The sequence below is a fragment of the Manis javanica genome, chromosome 2 (genome assembly GCF_040802235.1).
Source record: "Manis javanica isolate MJ-LG chromosome 2, MJ_LKY, whole genome shotgun sequence".
Taxonomy (NCBI): Eukaryota; Metazoa; Chordata; class Mammalia; order Pholidota; family Manidae; genus Manis; species Manis javanica.
Genome location: NC_133157.1, coordinates 223,984,919 through 224,007,048, shown reverse-complemented (window position 1 = coordinate 224,007,048; position 22,130 = coordinate 223,984,919). Strand labels below are relative to the sequence as shown.

General features: G+C 55.2%; 1 protein-coding gene across 3 annotated transcripts in view; it reads left to right on the top strand.

The window, feature by feature from the left end:
- Positions 1-21,543, top strand: part of DENND3 (DENN domain containing 3) — a 53,230-nt gene extending 31,687 nt beyond the window's left edge. For 2 of the 3 annotated variants that reach the window (XM_073230257.1, XM_073230259.1), the window contains 10 exons: positions 1,653-1,912; positions 2,612-2,782; positions 4,008-4,137; positions 6,608-6,715; positions 8,931-9,070; positions 12,297-12,457; positions 13,668-13,801; positions 18,610-18,728; positions 18,802-18,939; positions 19,172-21,543. In XM_073230257.1, coding sequence (XP_073086358.1) covers positions 1,653-1,912; positions 2,612-2,782; positions 4,008-4,137; positions 6,608-6,715; positions 8,931-9,070; positions 12,297-12,457; positions 13,668-13,801; positions 18,610-18,728; positions 18,802-18,939; positions 19,172-19,372 — 1,562 coding nt within the window. In that variant the 3' untranslated portion in view covers positions 19,373-21,543. The remainder of the gene's footprint in view (positions 1-1,652; positions 1,913-2,611; positions 2,783-4,007; positions 4,138-6,607; positions 6,716-8,930; positions 9,071-12,296; positions 12,458-13,667; positions 13,802-18,609; positions 18,729-18,801; positions 18,940-19,171) is intronic. The other variant, XM_073230258.1, reaches the window with a different exon arrangement.
- Positions 21,544-22,130: the final 587 nt, after the last annotated feature.

The window sequence follows — 22,130 nt, the reverse complement described above, 5'->3', positions numbered from 1 at the left end:
GCTCTGCTGACATGCTTCGCTTTGTGTGGCTTCAGCGATCCTGCCAGGGCCCGGGAGCAGGAGGGTTTGTCCGGAGTGGCAGAGGGGACAGGACACTTGGGTCAGCCCTCGACTGCAGCGTCAGGAGTAACGGGTGTGTGCCTCTCCCTGGAGACCTTTCCTTGTGTGGTGGTCCGATGAGAACTGAGGTGGCAAATGCTTTCATGGGAGCACCGTCACCCAGAACCACCAAGAAGTCAGGCTCAAAGCTGGGCAGGATGGCTACGTTGCGTGGCATTTCCGCCAACAGCTGTGTGAGGTCAGGCGCACAACCTGCACCCTCTCTGGTGCTGGCTGCCCAGCGCAGGGGACCCAGGCCCCGTCCACCAGGGTGTACGCCTGTGCTGCTTCAGTGACTGATCACGCAGGTACATACGGATATCTCACATTGTGTTTCTGTTTGGACCCAGTGACTTTAAAGCTTTAAGCAAATATGCAGTCATCGTAAACTGACTAGGAAGTACAGATGAGTGACGCTAAAGAACTATCCCAGAGGCCTGCCACCAGCTGGAGACACGCTGCAAGGGGTGTGTGCGTGGCTTGGCAGCCGCCTGGTCAGGATAACAACTTTCTCAGGGAAGGCTGCCCAGGTGTTTCCTCGGGTCCTGAAGGATGGGCAGTTTCCTGGCCTGAGCGCTGTGGTCTGATGTGGGCGGAGCCATGCAACCTGGCCTGTTTCAGGACACTCTTGGTGTGCCTGGAATGTGGGGATGTGCAGGTGAAGGTGGGTCCTGGAGGAATGTGGGGCCTGGTGTAGAGCAGAAGCCTGAAATCCCTGAACAAGGGAGAAAGAGCCCACACTGTGTCTTAGAAAGGTCACCAGGCAAGCAGGCTGCGAGCAGGGGTGGCCCTGAAGGTAGGGCCATTTAGGGCTGTCTTCCTGTGCAGGATGGAGGGCAGAGAGAGGACAGATGGATGCAGGATGTGGAGCAGCAGAGCAGGGCCAAGGCAGGAGCAGGCACAGGGGAACACTGGGGCGGGAAAGGGCTGGCTGGCTGGCAGGTGTGTGCAGGTGGGGGCCCCACCTCTGTTCACAGATAAGGAAGTGGGGCCACTGCTTCGCCCGAAGTCACGTCAGTCACCTGAGCAGAGCTGGGTCTCGCACCTGGTGTCTGTGCACCTCTGGAGCCCACAAATATTGGCTGTTTGGGAGGGTTACTGCTTCAGTTAAGGTCATCTTGGTTACAAATAATAAAGGAATTTGCTCATGTAACCAAAGAATACTGATAACTGGCTTCAGGCGAGTCTTGGCCCAGTGGTAAGCATCCCCAAGCATCGCCCAAGAACTGGCTCCCCTCGTGGCCCCAGGAGGCTGCCACCAGGAATGAGCGTCCTTGTCCGGCGCTCCCACCTGCGTTCTAAGCCGGTATGACGACCTGGCGTAAGTCACACAGCCATCCGAATCCCAGAGTCCGGCTGGAGAGGGCAGACGGGCCCTGCCCAGATCAGGGGCCGGGCTGGCCAGTGCCTCTCCGGATCTCCCACCCGGGGAGTGTGTGCTGGCGCCACCTGCTGCCTCCGTCGGGCAGTGCGCGGCCCCTCCCAGTAATGCGAGCTCTGACTCCGCTGTGAATGTGGCTTTGAGAAATCTCTTTTTTCTTTGTAATTCTAAGGACAACAGAAACAAATCGACCCGGAGACATTCAGAGAGTTCTACAACTGCTGGAAGGAGGCAGAAGCGGAGGCCCAAGAGGTTAGCCTGCCTTCGTCGGTGACGGAACACCTGGATAAAAATGAGTGTGTTTATAAGCTGTCTAGCTCTGTCAAGACGAACCGTGGTGTGGGCAAGATCGCTCTGACCCAGAAGCGCCTGTTCCTCCTCACCGAAGGGAGACCTGGATACGTGGAGATTTCCACCTTCAGAAACATAGAGGTGAGAGGCTCACAGCCATCTGGCACACCCTGTTCGCTTCACAACAGCGTCAGACACCTGTTCTTCTCTAAAGGTGGTCCCTTCCCCATGGAGGAAATCTGCCCTGTCGCTGTGACTCATCTTAAGCCTTATGTTCAAGAGGCATGTTAGTGGCGTCCAGACTGAACGAGGGAAGGAGAGGCCGTGAGGCTGAGGGGGCCCCGTGGGAGCTGGGCTGCTGGATCCCACCGCGGGCTGCTCAGCTGGCCCCCGCCACCTGCGTAGCTGCTGACAGCATGTTCCTCTGGTCTGCCAGGAAGGCCCGCAGCTCTGACTCCGTTTGATGTTTCTGAGACCAGAGTCACATGGAGACCCCCGTGGCCCCGTTCCTCTCCTCCCACCTGGGACACGGCTCAGCTTTGGGTCACCCAGGGTCTCCCCGTGTCCTGTTGGGACCCTCCACCTCCGCCCTGCTGCACCCCGACCTGCCCCAGCTCTGGGCCCGGCACCAGGGGCTCTGTCCGGGCTCCCGGGGACAGCATCCCATTCCTCATGTGAGGACACTGGCCGCGTGCCCTCGTAGCCCCGAGCCTGCTCTGCTGCCCGTGGCTCATGAGGATGGACAGCAGAGGCCGGGTCCTTCGCTGCGGCCTTGCCTTGCGCACCTGTGCCCTTCAGGGTGTCACTGCAGTGACCTTCGTCTTTCTCTGCCTCTTCCAGGAAGTCAGAAGTACCACAGTAGCTTTTCTGCTCCTGAGAATACCCACCTTAAAAATCAAAGTGGCGTCCAAGAAAGAAACCTTTGAAGCTAATCTAAAAACGGAGTGTGACCTGTGGCACCTGCTGGTGAAGGAGATGTGGGCTGGGCGGAAGCTGGCCGATGACCACAAGGTCTGGGGCCTGGGGCTGCCCTTCCTTCTCGCCCAAAGCTCGTCTCGCCGCACACCTGCCCCTGTAGTGATGCTCAGCCCTTGGTGCTCAGGGAACTTGGGGGTCCTGGGAGCAGAATGAGTGGAAGTAGATGAGGTCTGCCTGTGGGTGTTTGGGGAGGCCATGGTGAGCAAGCCAGCAGGGCCACGTTGGGGGGCGAGGGGGTGGCCACCATGTCCCCAGCAGGGCAGTGGTGGGGCCGAGGGGGGGCTGCTGTGCCCTTTCCGTTCTGGTGGCATGCCACGGTGGACGGGTAGTGGCCGGGCCCTGCCAGTGTGCGTGGGTGTCCAGACAAACCCCGCCCTGGCTCTCCACTCCACCACTTGATGGGATGAGTGTGTTGGCAAGGGGTATGTCAGATTCCTTCGGCTGGGTTTACGTTTATAACCTAGGGGCTTCTGTACTTTCAAGTACTGTGAGCCAAGCCAAGATTCAGATGTGAAGGACACCATGGGCAGTCAGACAGTGGTCAGGATGAGGGGTGTAGTGCGGGGTATCTGAGTGGCAGGTGAGGCAGGGGGCCTCGTAACAGGACTCTCACCATTAGAGGTACCCCCCGAACCTCCAGAGGGTGCAGGAGGAGCACCCCCGACGGTGGCAGATGTTAGGCCAGCCTGCCTGGCGGCCAGACAGCTCCCCTGGGGGCGGGAGCCCCGCTGCGGGAGGGGCCCGAGGTGTGGGCACTGACTGAGCGCGGCTGCTGTTGGGAGGGGGAGGGGTGCCGGGTCCTTCCTGACGCTCTGGCATTCTGTGACCTCTGGACCAGCTGTCTGGTCTTGTGCGCCCTGGTTTATTTAGCACAACCCTGCCTGCAGACCGCCCCGTATGGGAGGCTTTGTCGCCCACATCTGCGCCCACTGGTTACACAGGTCTGCAGCTGCCTTCAAGCTGTGTGGTCGCAGTAAAGGTCGTATGGCCCACAGAGCCTCTAGTACTTCCTACCCGGCCCTTTACAAAAATGTTTGCTGACCTCTGGCTTAAATGACAACATTTATCATAACCGAGAAAAATGATGATGACATCAAATCCAAACTTTTCCTAGTGCTTTGGAAAAACATGCATCTTTTAAAATATTGTTAAAAAAATAAGAATGAGAAAAGCAATGTTTGACGTATCGTAATAGAGGCTGACAGTAAAGTGAGTTCAGTGACTGGTCTTGTTAAAGTGGAACTTGTCTCTCCGGCAGGACCCTCAGTATGTCCAGCAGGCGCTGACCCACGTCTTGTTGATGGACGCTGTCGTTGGCACACTGCAGTCGCCTGGCGCCATTTATGCTGCTTCCAAATTATCGTATTTTGATAAGATGAAGAATGAAAGTAAGATAAGCACCTACTTGACAAAGTCACGGGTCTTAAATACCTCCTGATTTTTATCCGGTTGATAATTTATCAATTAGAACCAATCCCAAATTTCTCAAACGTTTTTCTCTGATGCTTTTAAATTTACATATGAATGTCACATGTTGTCCTGCATCTGCCCTTTCTCACACCTCGGAGCTCTCTGCTAAGCAGGGACGTGGAGGTCTGCACAGCTGTGACGTCTGAGTGACAGTCCACTTAACGCTGCACAGCGCTTGTCATGATTCTTCGTGGCCACAACAGCGTTTCCACTTGCTGGTTTGAGTGGAATAGAAATCTGTGGAAGGCTGTTGAGTGGCCCGTGGACTCTCTGGCACGGTCCCTGGGCCATGGTCACTCCGACCGCAGGCAGGCACCCCTCCCCCCAGGGAGAGCTGTAGGGGCCTGTGCACAGCGGGCCTGTTGACAGCTGGGTGTCCTGATTGTTGTCATCCTTTCTTGATTTGGTCAGTTTTCCCCGTGGGAGTTCCTTGATTTCCTTCATATACTTTAAATCTGGCCTCCACTGTGGGAGCCGTACAGAGGCTGGTGGAGAGCTCAGGTCGAGGAAATGGCAATGGGTAAGGGTGACTTTATGCATCACTGTGGCTACTTCTGTTTTGTTTCGACTTTTAAGCGACCTCCTAAAACTATTTGTCTTTGATTTGCATAATGAAGTGGGGAATGTAGGGGACTTGCCACTATTAACATTACCGCCAGTTAGTGGGTCAGTACTTGCATATCCATTCAAAGGGCAGCCGTCAGCACCGTGGATTCTAGAGCATTGTCATTGCCCCCAGCCCCTGAGCAGCCCCTGACCTCCTCCGTGCGCCCTGGCGGGGCCGCCCGCCCTGGGCTCTTCACGCAGGTGGATCCTATGGTGTGTGTCGTCTTGTGGCAGGCTTCCTTCACTTAGCGCCGTGTCAGAGGTCCCCCCGGCGGCAGAGCCCACACCGCACTTCTCTCTGCGGCCGGACAGCATCCCCGAGTGGCTGCAGGGTGTGTTTACTCACCCACTGGGCGGCTCTCTGATGGTTTCTGCTCTTTGGTTACTAATTATGCTGCTGTGAACACTTACAGGCTTTGGTTTAGAGAGATGTTTTCATTTCTTGTGGATACACAGCTAGGAGACTCTGGTTTTTAAATTTTTTCCCAGAATTAGGAAAAACGAACCTCAACTACATGTTCAGTCACTTGAGCATGTTTTGCTTTTTTTCACATCTGTCACTGTTGAGATCCCTGATGCTTCCTGGTCCCACCCCTCTTCCCGTGTCCCACACCCCGTGTCTCACACCCCCTCCCCTGTGTCCTACACCCTGTGTCCCACGCCCCATGTCCCATACCCCATATCCTCTTCCGTGTCCCACATCCATGTCCCACCCTCCTCTTGTGTCCCCACCCCCATCGTGTCCCTCCCCACCTCCCCCCGTGTCCCTCCCCACCTCCCCCCGTGTCCCCCTCTCTCCGAGCGGTCAGGATGCTTCACTAACAAGACCTGCCGGGAGGATTTGGGATAGCTCTCGTCAGCAGTCCTGGAAACAGGTGTTGATTGTTGTTTTTTTTCCCTTAATTAGGAACAAAATTAAACACTACACTTCAGCTGTTTGCATCACTCCAAACTCATACCTAATCTTTGTCAGAGTTCACAGAGAAGCCTTCTAACTCCCCTGTAAATGGTGCAGACACCCTGGTGGCACCTGAAAGTGACAGCCACTTGTAACTGCCATCCACCTGTTGCAAAGCGGGGGTGGTCTGAGCTCTGTTCTGATCCCTTGTGTGCTGTGAAGCCTCACGAGGTAAAGGTGCACACAGCTTGGGCTCAGTTTAAAGCTTAGGGCTAGTTCATGACAGATGGCCTAAAATTAGACTTCTGAAGTTTTGCACCCCATCCTGATGGGAGGCATTTGGCAATGCCTGGAGACATATTTGCTCGTGTTGAGGGGGCTACTGGTATCTACTGGGTAAGGCCAGGGATGCCGCTAAAAATCCTGCAGAGCACAGGACAGACACCCTACGGTGGCTGCGGCCAGACGTCCAGCGCCTAAGCCAGGACCTGCGTTCGTGGGTCAGTCCTTCCAGTTTCGTCCTGGGAATATTCAGCTGACAGATGGCTCGCATCTTCTCTGCCAGGATGCACGGGAGGACCGGGTGTGAGGAGGGTCAGGCCGTACATCTGCCTCGTGAGAAGAGGGCCTGATGCCTGTAAATGCTCATCCCCGCCAGGGCTTTGCTCAACAGACGGGAGCGGGAGAAGGGACGCCGAACAGGCACGGCCTTGCTTTGAGGTCGGGTTTCAAAGAGAAACCAATTAGGTTTCACCAATTCACCTCTTCACCAATTAGGAAGTCCTGCCTCAGCACTAGAAATGAACGCAGCACGTAGGAGGCTGCGGAGCTGCGTGGGCCTCCCGGGGTCCGGGAGGCTGACCGTCGGTGTGCTTGCCCCCCAGCGCCCATGGCAGTTCCAAAGACGACCTCGGAGACGCTGAAGCACAGGATCAACCCCTCGGCGGGAGAGACGGCCCCGCGGGCTGTGGACGTCCTGCTGTACACGCCGGGTAGGTGATGCCCCCACGTTGGCCGCTGCTGTGTACAGCAGTGTGCTGAGCTCGGGCTGGCTGCAGTCAGCCAGGGTGCGGAAGGGGACATGGGCTGGTGTAGGGTGATGGGGTACCCGGTGGGCTTCTGCCTTCTGAGACCCCAGGCGGTGCAGGCGGCTGCCAGCGCCAGGCCGTGCAGACCCCCAGATGAGCCGCCAGTTCATAGGGTGCTGCACCTGCCTTGCCCCATATGGGTGTTTGATCCCGTGGTCACCGCAGGAAAGCACCCCTCGAGATCTCGTGCTAAAAACCAGGGGCCCGGGGCCTCCCACTGGGGTGGGCGGCAGCCCTCCTCCCAGCTCTTGGCTCCCCGGCCCGCGGGTGGGTGAGGGCCAGGAGGGGCCTGGCACGGCCTGCAAGTCGCAGCTCTGAAAATGCCCTGGCGCTACTCGGCTGTGGCTTTGAAGAGCTGCCGCAGGGTGGTTCTGAGGGCCCGCAGCGCGGAGAGCCGAGACGTGCTTCCGGGCGGAAGAGCCTCAGACCCTGCGGCTTTGCTGCGGCCTCACCGGTGGTGCTGGCAGCCACTGCCAGGGGGTGCCCCGGGGGGCCGTCCTCACCCGCACTCGGGGTCACGGCTTCGCGCAGCCTCAGCTCGCAGCCCGGCAGCCCACAGTTCAGATGGCCCATCGACGCCCTGCCGCAAAGCCGCTCGCCCGCCGGAGGACAGCCTTGCCTCCTGAGAGACTGTCCTGGGGCCCCGGGCACACTCACCCTGGCACGCGCCTCGTCTGTTCGACCAGGATGGCTTGTCAGCTCGCTAGGTGGCGACCCCCAGACCAGGACACTTTTCATCGTGGCATCTGAATATGTGATTCTTTCTAAATCTGAATTCGTTTCCTGTAGATTAAAACTGCTGAGACCTGGGCTGCCTGTCATGATGGGCTAGGGAACCAAGGCCAGCCATCCTCTGACAACGTCAGAGGGGCCAAAGTAAAGAACCGCCGTGAGGATGGGGGGCCCTCCTGTGGGGCGGCTGCCAGCTCTGGAAGATGTGGCCGAGAAGCTCCGCTGAGCAGAGCTCTGGCCAGCCCTGTGGAGTCAGACGGAAAACCAGTCAGGCCCCTTGGCACCGGGCCCAGGGATCAGAGGACCGGCCCTCAGGCACTCGCGGCCCCTTCGGAGCCTCTGGGTCTGGTGGGGCTGAGGGGTGCATCTCGGTGGGGCAGGATCTCCCCCTAGGGGGCCAGGAGACCACGGAGTAAACATCCTGGGAGACTCTGATCCATACTCTCTGATCCATGGCTGGGCGGGGTGGGGTGGGGGTGGCTACCACACGGCAGGCGTGCAGGGGAAGGACAATCTTTACTGTAAATGGCTCTGGGCCACTGCATCCGCTTGGAGAAAGTGAAGCTGGCCTTGCCTCCAATCACAGCACCGTCACTTCCAAGTGGACTGAAATCTAAAGGTGAAGGCAGAGGCCGAAACAAGGGCAAATGAATGAAGCATGTGAACTCCTAGGAGATAGTCTAGGATGACGTCTTCATGACCTCAGGACAAAGAAAAAAATTATATGAAAAATATACCACGCATAAAGAAAAGATTGATGAATTTGACTATAATAAGGATTTTAAAGACACTTAGAAGAGAATGAAAGTGGCAGCCACAGACTGGGAAAGGTTATTGGCAACGCAACGAGGAGCTCCTATCAACAGACACAGAAGGGCTACAAATCAAGGCAGCCCGACTCCAAATGACAGGAGACACAGACAGCTCACAGCAGAGGATGTCCACACGGCCAGTTAAAGCATCAGCCTCACAAGCACTTTGGGAAATGCAATCAAATCACAGTTAAAAAGCCAAAAACTTCATACCCTTAGAATGGCCAAAATGAGAGACAACAGCCCTACACGCTGGTGCAGGTGTGGAGTCGGGCTCTCGCCCGCGCTCCCGGGGTTGTGGTGGGGGGTGGGTGCCTTGTCCAAGCACCGGGGCTCCTCTCCCAGTCTGCATGCTGAGCTCCTGGCCGGGCACCCTCCAGAGGGCACGGTTCTCTGATCGGAGCCAGCCTGCTCCCAAGGCTGTTAGCTCCAGGGAGCACCGCGGCTCCCGTGTGCTCACCTTTGTGTTCCAGGCCCCCAGCCGGTACCCAGGTGGGGTCTGAGTGACAGCAGGCATCACATGCTTTTGTGTTGAAGGGTTTCCGTTAAACATGTTTGCATTCTTGCCTCTCCAGGGCATCTTGATCCAGCGGAGAGGGCTGGCGACGCCCACCCGAAGCTGTGGTGCGCTCTAAGCCAAGGTAAAGTGGCCGTGTTCGACGCTTCCTCCTGGACTGCTCACCAGCACTGCATTAAAGTGGGCGCCTCCAAACTGGTGAGTGAGCAGTGTAAGCTTCCAGATTAAGCTGTGCTTTTGGGAAAATGATGAACATGTCAATCTGTATGCAGTACGGGCTAACAGGTTCCATGCGAGTCCACAGCATGTATCTGGAAAGCAATTCTGTAAATAGTGGGTCTTTAATTTTTATCTTGAGTTTTTAAATTAAATGTAAGCTTGTTCTGTCTTTTACTTAAAAGTCCTCAAGTGAGTAGGTAATGGTTTTAGCCACTCTGCCCTCTGAAACACAAAAATGGATTTCTGTAAAGTGAAGTACAGGGCTGTAGTCTCACATTTACCCGTCCTGACCTAAAACAGATACTTGTAATTATTTTAACATATTTGTTGGAAACTATGAACATTGTAACTCAGATTTGCTTGATGGATTACCTTGTGGTTGAGAAATCTTAATTCTTTGAGCTTTTAGACTGATTGCTTTTTTTTTTTTTGGATATCCCTAGGGACAGAAGCCTGGGAAGGGCATTTGTTCCCAGACACCAGGCTACAAAGAAGCCACGTAGATAGAAATAAGGGCAGGGGTGCGTGAGGAAGGCAGAAATGATAACCAGGGAGCAGGTGCTGGGACTAGTAGACTGAGAGGATGCAGCTCCCTGCAGAGCCCCGGGGTCAGGGCCCCTGAGGGGGTGGGAGTGGCCAGGTGAGGCAAGGGGCTGCCTAGGGCCCACCACTTGATTGATCGCAGGACCTGATGATGCTGGGGTTCTTGTTTGCAGAGTCGAAGAATGAACTTAGCAAACACCCAAGGCAGGAGAGCAAGGTACAGGCTTTTATTTAGAAATAAAGTGACAGGACAGAGCTCCCGGCTCACGCCAGGAGGGGACAAGAGAGCCCCTAGACTGATTGCTTTTTTAAGTCAACTACATTTGTGCAAAACAACTCCCCCCGCCCCCCACAACGCCCACAAATCCAGGGTCGTATTGTAGACCTGTGACCGTCAGACCTATGGCATGACATATGCTCTAGGGACATCAGCTCACTGCTATCTGGAGACTTCTTAAGGCTTGACACTGCCTTGTGAAAACCACTTCCCATGTTCCAGCCCACGTGTCAGTTACCCCCCCCTCACCAGGGCCTCAAAATGAACCATGCTGGAATGTTCTACGTGAATGCTGGTGTTTCCAGGCAGGAGGTAACCTGGGACCAGGAGGTATGGCCTTTCTGGCAGGGCTACCTCACCTTCAACTCAGTGACTCGGGGCATCTTTTATTACGATGTCATCCTGTGATTCAAAACTTTTCACATGTACCCTCTGGTGGGCTTCATCCTGTTTAAGACCCTCTGAGGGTATAAAAAGTCACTGTCTCAAGGGGTCATGCTCAAGAAATCCTCAGGCCCAACTCCTTTAACGTGAAACTGTTTCTTTCATGTTTAATATCTCCTGAAGTTCCCACACCTAAGTGTCAGCATCAGCTTCGACGGCTGTGTTCCATCATCTAAAAACAATGTGACAATCTGTGGTACAGTTTATGCTTTCAAAACTGCTTTGAAACACATACTGTGAATTCAAACACATGTTGCTGGGAGGATAGGGGTCACTCTTAAATGCCTGCATGGCGGACTTTACATGTCAGCAAGATAGTAAGTCCTTAAATCATTTTCTCCCATATTCAAATAATGAGCCTCAGGTGATGAAGCAATGGAACCCAAGATCCGTTAAGTGAAGAAATATACAGAAATCTAATAATGCTTTAGGCCAAACAAAAAAACAGGGAGAAGTTAAGGAAGTCATTCTCAATTTAGTTTTCTTCTGTTGATTCTCAGTTACTAGCATCACTAAGACTTTAATAATAGAATAACTTAAAACCCCGGTTGACGTAAAATAAAAAAAGCTGCATTTGCTGGCCATCGCTGCTGCCCCCCAGTTAGGCAAGGTAACATTTAATTAAAGCAACGAGTTATCTCACTTACATGAAAATACCTACTAGTTTCACAGAGGTGTTTTTTACCAATGAACAAGACAGTTGGATAATTATATCAAGAAAATGCTGCCTCTGAATAATCTACAAGTTCTTGGGGCCACCAAACTAAAATTACACTCATTCTCAAATAGATGCCTCAAAAGAAAGTGCTTTTCTAAATGATTCATTCATTCTGGAATTAGCAAGTTAGCATCTTTTTCTAACTTACGGGAATACTCCTTGGTAAAATCAGAAACGTCCCCGTTTATAAGATCTTTCTTCTGACTTGAAGTCATGCTCCACCACCGACCACACCGATGAGTCTGCATTAGACTAGCCTCGGCTCTTCAACCCACAGACCTTTTAACTCTTTGAAACTTTGTATTTGCAAATCGGAGACATTTGTTCAGTTACCAGGAAAATGTCCGCATCATAGGTGAGGACAGGAAAGACGGTCATAAAACAAAATGAAGTGGCTCACTGGCAAGTGTCAGGTAGGGAAGGTGTCGGAGCGCCGTCTTAGTGACGCGGTGGGGTTATGATGGACAGACAGCGGGGCTGGGTTCCACACACTGTGTGCTTCTGTGCCTCCTCAGTGTTCGAACCCCTAATTTCCGGTTTCACAAAGTCTATAGATAATCGCTGCGGGGCTCCCTGGGACTCTGGCCCCAGATCCCTGGCAGTCTTGTTTGCTGTCTGCCCTCGGCATTCGCAGGCTCCATATTGCCAGATTTGCCTACTTGCTAAAATGTATTTGTAACTCCAAAACCACCTCTCACCGTGCTTTCACGGTCATCCAGACGCATGCACGCTAGCAGGGAGGCCGAGCGGCCCCGGCTGAGGGTGGACGAGGCCACGCCCGCCGTGCTGCTTGAGTCTGTACTGCAGGAAGTGTCCTCTCCGCGGCCTGTTCAGCACATGCTGTTCACCTTCGGGCCCCCCCGGAGCAGAGCTGAGGTGCTGTCTAGGCTCGCGTTCTAAGCGCACGAAGCCTGTGCCAGGCCTCGCCAAGGAAACGGTTAAGAGGAGCTCCGCTCAGGCACGGTGCCGTTCAACGTTACGGTACGTGTGAGATGTCTTTAAGCAAAAACACCTTGAACATGAAACAAGATTCATGTGACCGGGGGCTTTTGTAACTCCTCAGAGTTCGAACCCGTAATTTCCAGTTTCAGGACCTACCCCTGGATGTCCCCATGGAGCCAGGGCCAGGATTTGCCGACTCAGTACTTGCGGTGACTTTATAGGACATACCGGCCACGAATACGGAGGCCTGACGGTGGCTCTCGTTTTCCTGCCCCCGTCAGAACTGTATGGTGATGGTGGAGCGGAACCAGGTGTGGGCCGGCTCGGAGGACTCAGTCATCTACATCATCAGCACCCACAGCATGTCCTGCAACAAGCAGCTCACCGACCACCGCTCCAGCGTCACGGGCCTGGCTGTGCGGGACAGGACGCGGGCACCCAGGTGTGGGCGCGCCCCTGGGGGGAGGGACCGCATGGCTGGGGGGCCTGGTTCCAGAGGGAAGGGCTCCCGTGGCTGTGAGTGAGCACTTGCAGGGGCCAGGCAGGCACTAGAGTAAGTCAGCTGAGGTTCTCGTCTGTCTCCGGTCATGGGTGCAGAGGGGCGTCTGCAGGCCCAGGTAAGTGTGCTCGTCGGGGCGGCTGGCACTCAGCCTTCCTGCCTGGCCCCCAGTCCTTGGCCCGCAGACGCTCTCACATGGTGTCCCCCACCCCCTGTGTGCTGCTTGTCCACATGTCCCCTTCCGATAAAGGTGCCAGGCAGAGTGGATTCGGTCCACCATGCAGTCCTCATTTTAACCAGATTTCTGTAAAGGCCGAACTTCCAAATAAGGCTGCACTCACGGGACTGGGGCCTGGACCCCAGCAGGGCTTTTTCTGGGCACCGTTCAGGCTGTACAGCGCGTCTGCCTCATTCGCCCACTCCTTTACCATACGAAGACTGTCAGCTCCCTGGGGGCAGGCAGCGTATCTGTTCCGCTCTCTGCTGTGCACCCCACACTTAGAACCGAGCCTGGCCCACAGTAGGTGCCCAGGGGAGACGAGGGGGAGGTTGGTCCCCGTTTCCCTCTGTTGAGGAAGCTCAGAGTGTTGAGAGGCTCAGAGTGTGGGGACGGGCCGCCCCAGCCCTGGATGAGGGGGCATGGCTCTGAAGAGTTCCTGTGGCCCCCAAGCTGCCTCCCTTCCCCTTCCCCCTGGCGTCACGGCACCTTCTGTGCTCAGCCTGGCGGTTCAGGAGGATGTAAGGTGCTGACCCGGAAATGACGGTCAGAGGGGGAGGGAGCGACACGCTGCACTGGCTGCAGCCCTCCCCTGCAGCCGCCAGCCCCCTGCTGCAGACTTGTCCTGCCTGGGGAGCACCCGTGTGAGCGGCCGGACCTTAGCCAGCAGTCCCTACGTTCACACTCCGCTCGCCGGCGTGAAGGGGCGCGGGCAGCAAACCGTGCTTGGGAGACGAGGGGCGCCCTCAGGACCTTGTCTCTCCTGCCGTCTGGGCTGTTCCTAGTGCAGCCTTGTTCTCGCGGCGGTGACAGTGTTTGCATGTCCCTTACTGTCCACACTGGGGATGCTGTGGCTGACGGTAACTTTGTTCTTCTCTGGATTAAGGTGTGCAGTTTTCAGGAGCCAAAATTAAATGTGTGTGTTTGCACCACCAGTGAGGTGTACTCGTGCAGTGCGGATGGGATGGTCCTGGTGTGGAACGTGCGCACGCTGCGGGTGACCAGCAGGCTCCAGCTGCCGAGCGGGCGGCTTTCGTCCCTCAGACTGCACAGTGGCCACTTGTGGTGCTGTAAGTCCTCTGCCCTCCGCCATCAAAGCGGGAACCTGACCCCTGCCCTGCTCTGAAAGCCCGTTCCCGCTGCTGTACCCATTTCTTACTTCGTGCTCCCCACTCCATGCTCCCCTCCTGAGTGGGCTGCCTCCCCAGTCCCACAGCCAGTGGGGTGCCTGCCATCCTGCACGTGCCAGCCCTCCTCATGGTGGCTGTCACTGCCCTGCTCGCACGCAGCCCGGATGGCCCCTGAGCTGTCGTTGCTCCTTCTGGGAGGTCCCTGTGGGCCCGTGCCTGACGATGCAGGCTCTGCACTTCTGAGCCTCCTAGAGTGCCGCAGCGGACCACACGCGGAGGTCTCCCTGGTGTGTGCCAGGTCACACGGGTAATGGTCACGAGTACATTTTTTAATTGAAGCATATTTCATGTTACAATGCACAAGCATCAGTGCACAGTTTGTTGTTTTGGTGAAAGCATGCGGTGGCGGGGGCCATCCAGGGCCCAGATGAGCATGTGCAGACAGCTGAGAGCTCCCGCGTGCCTCTGCGGCCCCACCGAAGGCGTGCTCCGAGGGTTCAGAGTGCCGTCGCCGTGCATTTGTGTGCCTGTTCCTGGACGCTCGGGGGGCAGATGCTACAGTGTGTGCTCTCTGTCCGGTTCTCCCCAGCCCACAGTGTTCTCAGGACCCATCTGATACTTGCGTGCCAGCAGCTCTTTCATCTTATCGCTGAGCAGTACCTCACTGTATGACTATGCTATGGTTTGGTTAGCTGTTCTCCCGTGGGAGGACGCAGGTTAACGGCTGACCCATGTGAGAAACCGCCAGGCCCTTTTCCAGGCTGCACTGCACCACGTTCCCACCAGCAGCGTGCGAGGTTCCTGTCCCTCCCCGACACTCAGGATCGGGGTTGTGCTGCAGCAGCCCTGGCAGTTGTGACGTGGTGCCACGGGTCTGACTGCGCTGCCCCGGGACCCATGGTGGCGTCAGTCTCTGTGTCCTCTCTGCAGGAGTGTCTGCTCAGACCCTTTCCCTGCCTACTCACTTCTAATGCCACTAATGACATGGTGGCTATAATCCTTATTTCTTTTCCATTTTCCTCATCTGTTCTTGTTTTCTCTTCTTCTGCCTTCTTTTGGACTATTTTTATACTCAATTTAATTTCCTCTGTTGTCTTTTTGGCTGTACATTCGGCCCTAACCACGGCCCGCCTCTGCTGTCATGTAGGCCGCTTGCGACAGCACAGTTAGTTCCATTTTCCTTTCTGCTCCTGTGCTGGTGTCAAATGTTAGCATTTTATTTCTACAACTATGAGAGGCTTCATAAAATTTTTGCTCATGCAGTCAATGGTCTTTCAAGGAAATGAAACAATTTTTGCCCATATAATTACCATTCCTGTGAGCACCATTCCTTCTTAAAATCCAGGCTTCCCTCTTGCATCGTTTCCCCTCAGCCCTAGGAATTTCCCGTAGTGATTCTTACTCTGAGTCTGCTGCACACAGTCCTAGGCTGAGGGTTTTATTCCTCCCACATGCTTTAGAAATACTACCCCACTGTCTTCTGGCGTTGTTCCTGGTGAGAAGCCCACCCCAGCCCTTAGTGCTGGGCTGAACACAAGGTCTCTGGTTTCCCTGGATGTTTGTAAGGTTCAGTCTTGGGTTTTTGTGAGTTGGACTACAGTGTGCTTAGCTAGGAAGGCGTTTGTGTTTACCTTGATTCTGGTTTACTTTCATGAATTTGGGGCACACTTCGAACCAGTCTGTCCTCCAGTATCTCTTCCTCTGCACGTCTCCTGGGGTTCTCATTATATATGCCAGGCCATTTAGTGATGCCCACAGGTCACAGGCACGGCTATCATCTCTTCATTCTTTCCTCTCTGGCTGTAGTCTGGCTAAGATCTGAATCTTTCTTCATCTGCTGTTAAATCTATCAAACAAATTTCCACTTTAGGTCTAGAACCTCTATTTATTTAACTTTAAAAAAAAATTTCCATTTCTCCCCTAATTTCTTCATCTCTTTACCCATCCCCTCCCTCTCCTCCTTTAAGTTTTAACAATTATTTGTAACTGTTGGCCTAAAGTCGTAGTCTGCTGGACATGGGACCATCTGTGGCTCTACTTCTGTCTGCTGTTTTTTCTCTTGGTTTTCAGTCGCATCTTATGCTTCAAGGGTTTGATTTTACTGGGTCCTGTGCATGTTGGTGACACATCAAGGAGACTGTCCTTTAAAGGACATCATGTTTTTTTCTAGAAGGCCATTAAATTACCGGCTGGGCATCTTGATTGTGTGTAGAGACTTGGCTTTGGGCTTTTTTGCAGTGAGAGTATGTCAGTTTTGACCTCGATCCTAGAGCGTGACCCCTAGTTCTGCGGTGCCTCTGCTGCAATAGCATCACCCTCCTGGGGTTTTAAGGGCACGCCTGAGGTATATGCAGCCCTTTGCAGCGAGATGAGTTAGAGCTCTGTAACTCCTCTCTCTGGCCCTGAGGCGCTGACATCTCTCCTTGAACAGTCCAGTTCCTTGTGTTACACACAGCTTAGGATTCAGCCAGAGTTGAGGAGAATTTATACATAAAATCTGGGGGTACTTCCCTTCTTTCCAGCCATGCTGGCAGCCTCAGCCAAGCTGGACGGCCACGTCCTGCTGTGACTTTTGCTGCTTGGTGCCCCACAGACCTGGAAGTACTGTTGGGGAAAACGGTGCTGGGGCAGCCTGCTGGGTTTCTTTGCCTTCAAAAACCAGCTTTGGTTTGTCTTTCAGCGGTCGGATGAGCCTGTGGGGTGGGGGGTGGGGTGGTGCCCCTGTGGACACCTTGTGTGCTCACAGAGCCAACCAAACCCTGGGCTAAGAAGGGCCCGTTGAACAGAGCAGGGGAGACCACCGAGGTTAGAATGGGAGTGGGTAGCTGTGCTGTAAGGGTGGGGAGTCCCTTTTATTTCACAAGGTAATAGAAAATGGTAAGTTGTCTTCCTGCTGAACAATGAGAAATGCAAGAGGAAAGTAGGGTTTCCCCAGGTGACAAAGAACTGCCTGTTCAGTACTGTGGGAGTCCTTCTGTCAGCAGGCAAACCCTGGTCACTCAAAGATCTCATTAGTCCAGACGTTGGGATCCCACCGGGTTTCTCGCTTCCCACCCAGATGTCTGTGGGCACAGCCTGAAGGAGTGCGTGGGGTGTGCTGGGCAGTGCCTCTAGGTCCTCCCATGGAGAGGTGAGCTGGGGGCCCCCGACTTGCCAGTCCAGCCGTGCTGTTCCAGGGCTGGCCGGGATGCTGTGCTGGCTCGGGCCGCCGGCCGGAGTGCCCTTCAGGATGTGAGCCTGGGTTTCCTAGGAGGGAAGTGGAGCCCTGCTCCCTGCATCTGTGGTCAGGGGTTCACATCTGTGAGGTTGCATGTGTGCCCGTGGCTCAGGCTGTGGCCTTGGGGTGCATTAGGCTTCAAATCCAGGCTTTGTTGCCAGACAGTTGGTCGCTGTGGGCTTGTTCTCATGCTCTCGGAGTCTCTTCACGTGGAAGGTGAGATGGAGTGCCACCCTTCCCGTGGGAGAGGCCACTCACAGCGAAGAACTGCAAGAGGCAAATCCCCCTTCTCACTGCTGACCTGCATGTGGCCAGCAGCAGTAGCCCTGTGGCAGGGCTGGCCCAGACAGGCGGGTGTGAACGGGGGTGGGCAGTGGGGCAGCAGGGGAGCGCCACGCCCACGGGGACTGCCTGGACAGGATCCAGGTCCTTCCACATGAGGCGGGGGCCTCGCCTCCACCAGAGGGGAGCCCCTTCCCCTGGGGGCTGGGCCCACGTCAGGGACAGCGGTCAGACCCCTATGTTTGCACCACCACAGTCGGTATTTGAACTCTGCCAGTGGGGCCAGGTGGGCTTGCTTAGTGTGTCTGGTGCACTTGGTGGGGCCTGGAGCGGCTTGGAGCCATGGGCAGCCCCATGGGCCCAGGGGCAGAGGTGCTCCGTGGGGAGAGCTTCTGCTTTGCTGACACTCAGCAGCATGTGGAGGGGCTGTTGGCTAGTGCAGGCAGACAGTGGCACACACATCTGGATAAAGAGCTTCATGCAGGATGCTTAGTGTTTGCCGTTGGGTCTCAGGAAAAGCCCCACTTAGCCGGGCATGGGCATAGGGAGATGTGGCAGGCGCTTGCTTTCCGTGACTGAGAACCAGCTGGCACGCCGCTGACCCATCCGTGTGGCCAGCACTCTCTGAAGACAGGCTGTGTTGTCCGTCCTTGTCCCCACGACACTGGTGAGCCGGCTTTAGTGTCTGGGTGTGGGGTCTGGGCGTGGGGCATGTGCCAGGACACCAGGACGGACAGCCGCTGGTGTCCGCAGTCTGCCTGCCGCGCAGACCTGGCTGTGCAGCTCTCTGGGCACCAGCGTTGCGGCTGTAGCTCTCATGGCATGGAACTGTTGGCTTGCAGAGTGCTTCCCTCGAGCGGCCGACAGGAGCAGACGGAGCACGGTGCTCGACACGCATCCACAGGGGCAGGTCTGCCACCTCGAGTTCAGTGGCCACCCACGGGGTCAGGCCACCGTTGCTTCCAGCAATAGAAAATCCAGAATGACTGTGCAGGGAGCACCCTGAAGGCAGCCGTGCCCCGTGAAGCCTCAGCGAGGGGTTTGCTCTGTGGCATGAGCATGGCCATAGGGACAGGTGGGGAGTGGCTGGAAGCACCACATGGCTCTCCGGGTCCACATGCCAGCATCTCGGCCAGAGCCTGGGGAGGGAGCCGGGGGCCGTGTCAGTCTCTGTGATTTTTCCAGGCATCTCATTCCTACACCACGAACCCGGCTGCCTGTCCCTCATTCCAGCTGCTTTTTACTGCAGGTACCAGCGACAGTATTGTGGTAGTAACAACGGATGGACTTCTTCATCAAGAACTGAAGCTGAATGAGAACTTTAAAGAGCAGAGCACCTCCTTCCTCAGCTTCCAGCTCCTCCCCGAGGTATCCCAGTGCCTGTCAGTGCCGCACGCGTGGCCCCAGGCCAGCAGCGCCTGCATTGTCATTTCTGTTGCAGCAGGAGCAGCTCTGGGTAGCGCGTGCCGGCTGCGAGGACATCTGCGTCTGGAGCCTGCGGGACCTGGCCCAGCCCCCGACGAGGATTCGCCTTCAGGACTGCTCCGCAGTCAGCTGCCTGATCAGGGTGAAGAGGCAGGTACGGCAAGGCGCCCCGCCTCCCCACACAGTGTGCCCGTCTGGCTCGGGTCCTCTGCTGGCCCTGCCCACCAGAGGCCCTGTCCTGGCTGGCAGCCCTGTCTGGGAGGGACTTGGGTTTGGGGGTGCGTCACCCCACCCAGGACATGGGTCAAGCTCAGCACACCTACAAGGGGCCCCCTTTCCCAGGCTGAGTGAGGCTGTGTGGCTGATGCCCCGTTTCTCCTCGGCAGATCTGGGTGGGCGGCACAGGGCTGTCGCAGGGGAAATCAAAAGGGAAAATCTACGTGATTGATGCTGAGAGGAAGACGGTGGAGAAGGAGCTGGTGGCCCACCTGGACGCAGTGAAGACTCTCTGTTCGGCGGAGGACAGATACGTGCTGAGTGGGTCAGGCAGTGAGGAAGGAAAGGTCGCCATCTGGAAAGTTGAATAACTGTGGGTGAATTGTGAACGGTGCTGTGCTGAGAGAGACCGCATGCCTGCAGCCGGCCATCCCAGTGGGGTGGGGTCGGAGACAGTCAGCCACGGGTGGGGGACCCCTGCAGGTGTATGGGCTTCCGGATTCAGTTAAGAAACCGACAATAAGGCCCTTCCTCTCCTGGACTCACCTGATCAAACTGTACCAACAGTGTTTCAGGTTGGGTGTGTCTCAGGCGGGCAGCTGGATCAGCTGTGTGATAACCTCTGCTGAGGAGTCACCCTGTGTGTTGTCTAGAAAGTTCCAGAATCCATGTCCAGGGACCAGCACCGCAGCCAGCTGGAAGCAACGCTGCCTAATCACACGTGACCACAGACCTCAGGACTCTGGTTTAGCCTTTCCTCTACTCCGTTCATTGAACAAATGTGCATGAAGCTCCAGGCTTGCAGAAAAGGGCATTTTAAAGTGGCCACTTGTGGCTGGACACATTTGCACCTGCCCTTGCTGTCCCCCATCAGAGCAGGTGACCAAGGCCTGCCCAGGGAAGGGGACAACAGTGTGACTGACTGGACAGCGAGGCTGTCTGGACAGGGGTTGGGCCAGCTGCGTGAGCTCTGTCTTCTGTTCTTTTTAATCAGTGTAGAATTTTTATAATGAAGACACCTAGGAAGACTTTTTCAGCCAAAGATCACAGATGTGTGACCTAGTTTTCCAGTAAAGTTGCTGCTACATAAAGCCCCTTGCCAGATATGATGTCCATTCCAGCCACGCTTGCTCCTGTGTGCACACCCCATGTTTTTGTAGGTAGTGCCTTATCATCAACCAAAGATGATCTTACTGGCTATAAATAACTAAATATTGGTAAGAGGAGACCTTTTGCACATTTTTACTACATTGAGATTTCATTTCCTAACTGCTCAGCAAGGAATGTCCAGTGGGCTTGCTGGATGTGGTGGTGGGGGGCACCCTGCTAAGCACACGTGGGGGCTCGGGGCCTGTGGCCCCCCTATAAGCTCAGCTGCAGAGGGGCTGCTGGGCCTGCCCTGGGTTTCCAGGATTTAGAGACACCATGCCAGGCCTTGCTCACCCTGAGAGATCTCTTGAGGGGTTCTGTCTGGCCCCCCGGCAGGGCCAACCTTCCCAAAGCCTCTTCATTGTCTCCAGAAGTGGCTTTGGCCCTGCATGGGGCCAAGCATTTTGAGAGGTGCAGATGGGACGTTTCAGGGTGTTCTCGGAATGCAGTGTGGAGGACAGCCAGGCGCCTGATCCCCCCGGTCTGTGCTTTGGAGGGTCTGTAAGGAAGCGGAGCCAGCAGCAGAGGGGGTGGGTTGGATTCTGCTTTTGTAAACACATGAAAAGTTAGAGTAAAAGGCATACACATCCTTATTTAATGCCAGTCCACAGGTAACCAGGTATTTTCCCTCGTCAATAATAAAGAATTTTTTTAGTTTCAGTTAATTCAGTTTAGTAAATAACACCGTCCACTTTCCTTACTTTACCCAATGTTAACTGGTGGGAGAGATCCTTACGGCAATGCAGGACCTGGATTTGCCTGTGGTTCATTTCAGGTGCCCATCAACTGTAAGGTACACTTTTCCTTTTGTGAATACCCTGATCCATTTGACAGTGACCGCATTGAAAACAGTGCTTTTAGGAAATGGCCATTTATATACTGAACGCGGGAGTGGTAAGCAGTGGCATTAGGAGGGGGCAGCAGGCCAGGCAGGGCATTGCACACAGTGGCTGGCCAGTGGGGCTTGTGGAAACGCAAAGGGCACTTTCATACCATCAGCACTTCCTCCAGGATGGATGATTTGTCATGGGAAGACCCCGAATGTGCCAGAATTCATTACATAGATGACGCCTTCCTTGCCTCAGCTTCAGAAACCTGAATTAAACTGGTACCAAAAAGGTGTTTATCTTGAACTAGAAGCCAACCTAACACTGTTTCAGCTCTCCAGCTGTTTCATACAACAGGAAAGAAAACTTGCTTTTGGGTCCTGGTGCCACTCCACAGTGCCAGTCAAAGCCCCCATCCCCATTATCACTGCTAAGTCATAATGATGATCACAGGGCACTGTTTTTATGGTTTGTTCTCAGAAGACATGAATGCATTACTGCTCTCAAATGTTGTTCTTGGCATTGAATGTGATTGTAACATCTGAATTAAAAGTGCGTGACTCTTGTCCACTTCTAGAAGATTCGTAGGAAGGTGGAGCGCTTCCTCCACATGGCTGGGAAAAGCATGACTGGAAGCCAGGCAGAGGTGCCCACTGTCTGCCGCCTGCAGATGTTTGTCTCCTGCAGGGATGCCTTGGGATCCCCGGAGGTGAGGCAGAGGCTTGTGCACACTTGAGAGCTGGTTTCTCACTCTTGCTGCAGCTCAGCTGCCATGAGACCTTGAGCGTGCACAGGACTCCGGGAGCTCTGGGTTTCTATGCCCTGGAACAGAGGCAGCCTGGGGCTCTGCATGAGGCAGGGGGCTGGCGCCCAAGGCAGGCGTAGCTGGAGACCTGCCCATGTGACCTGACCCCCTGTGAGGTGGAGATGGTTCCTTCCTACGGGGGTGGCTTGGAGAAAGAGCAGAGCGCCCCACCGCCAGGCCTGGCAGAGCTCAGAGTACATCCCATCCCCAGCCAGGCCTGCTGGGCTCTTGTGAGAACATAAAGAAAGGGCAGATAAAGGTGTGTGAGTGGCTGCAGAGGGCTGCCCAGTGGCTGCAAGGCCGGGAGCCACCTCCGACTGCAGATCATGACCTTCCTGCTCCCAAAAT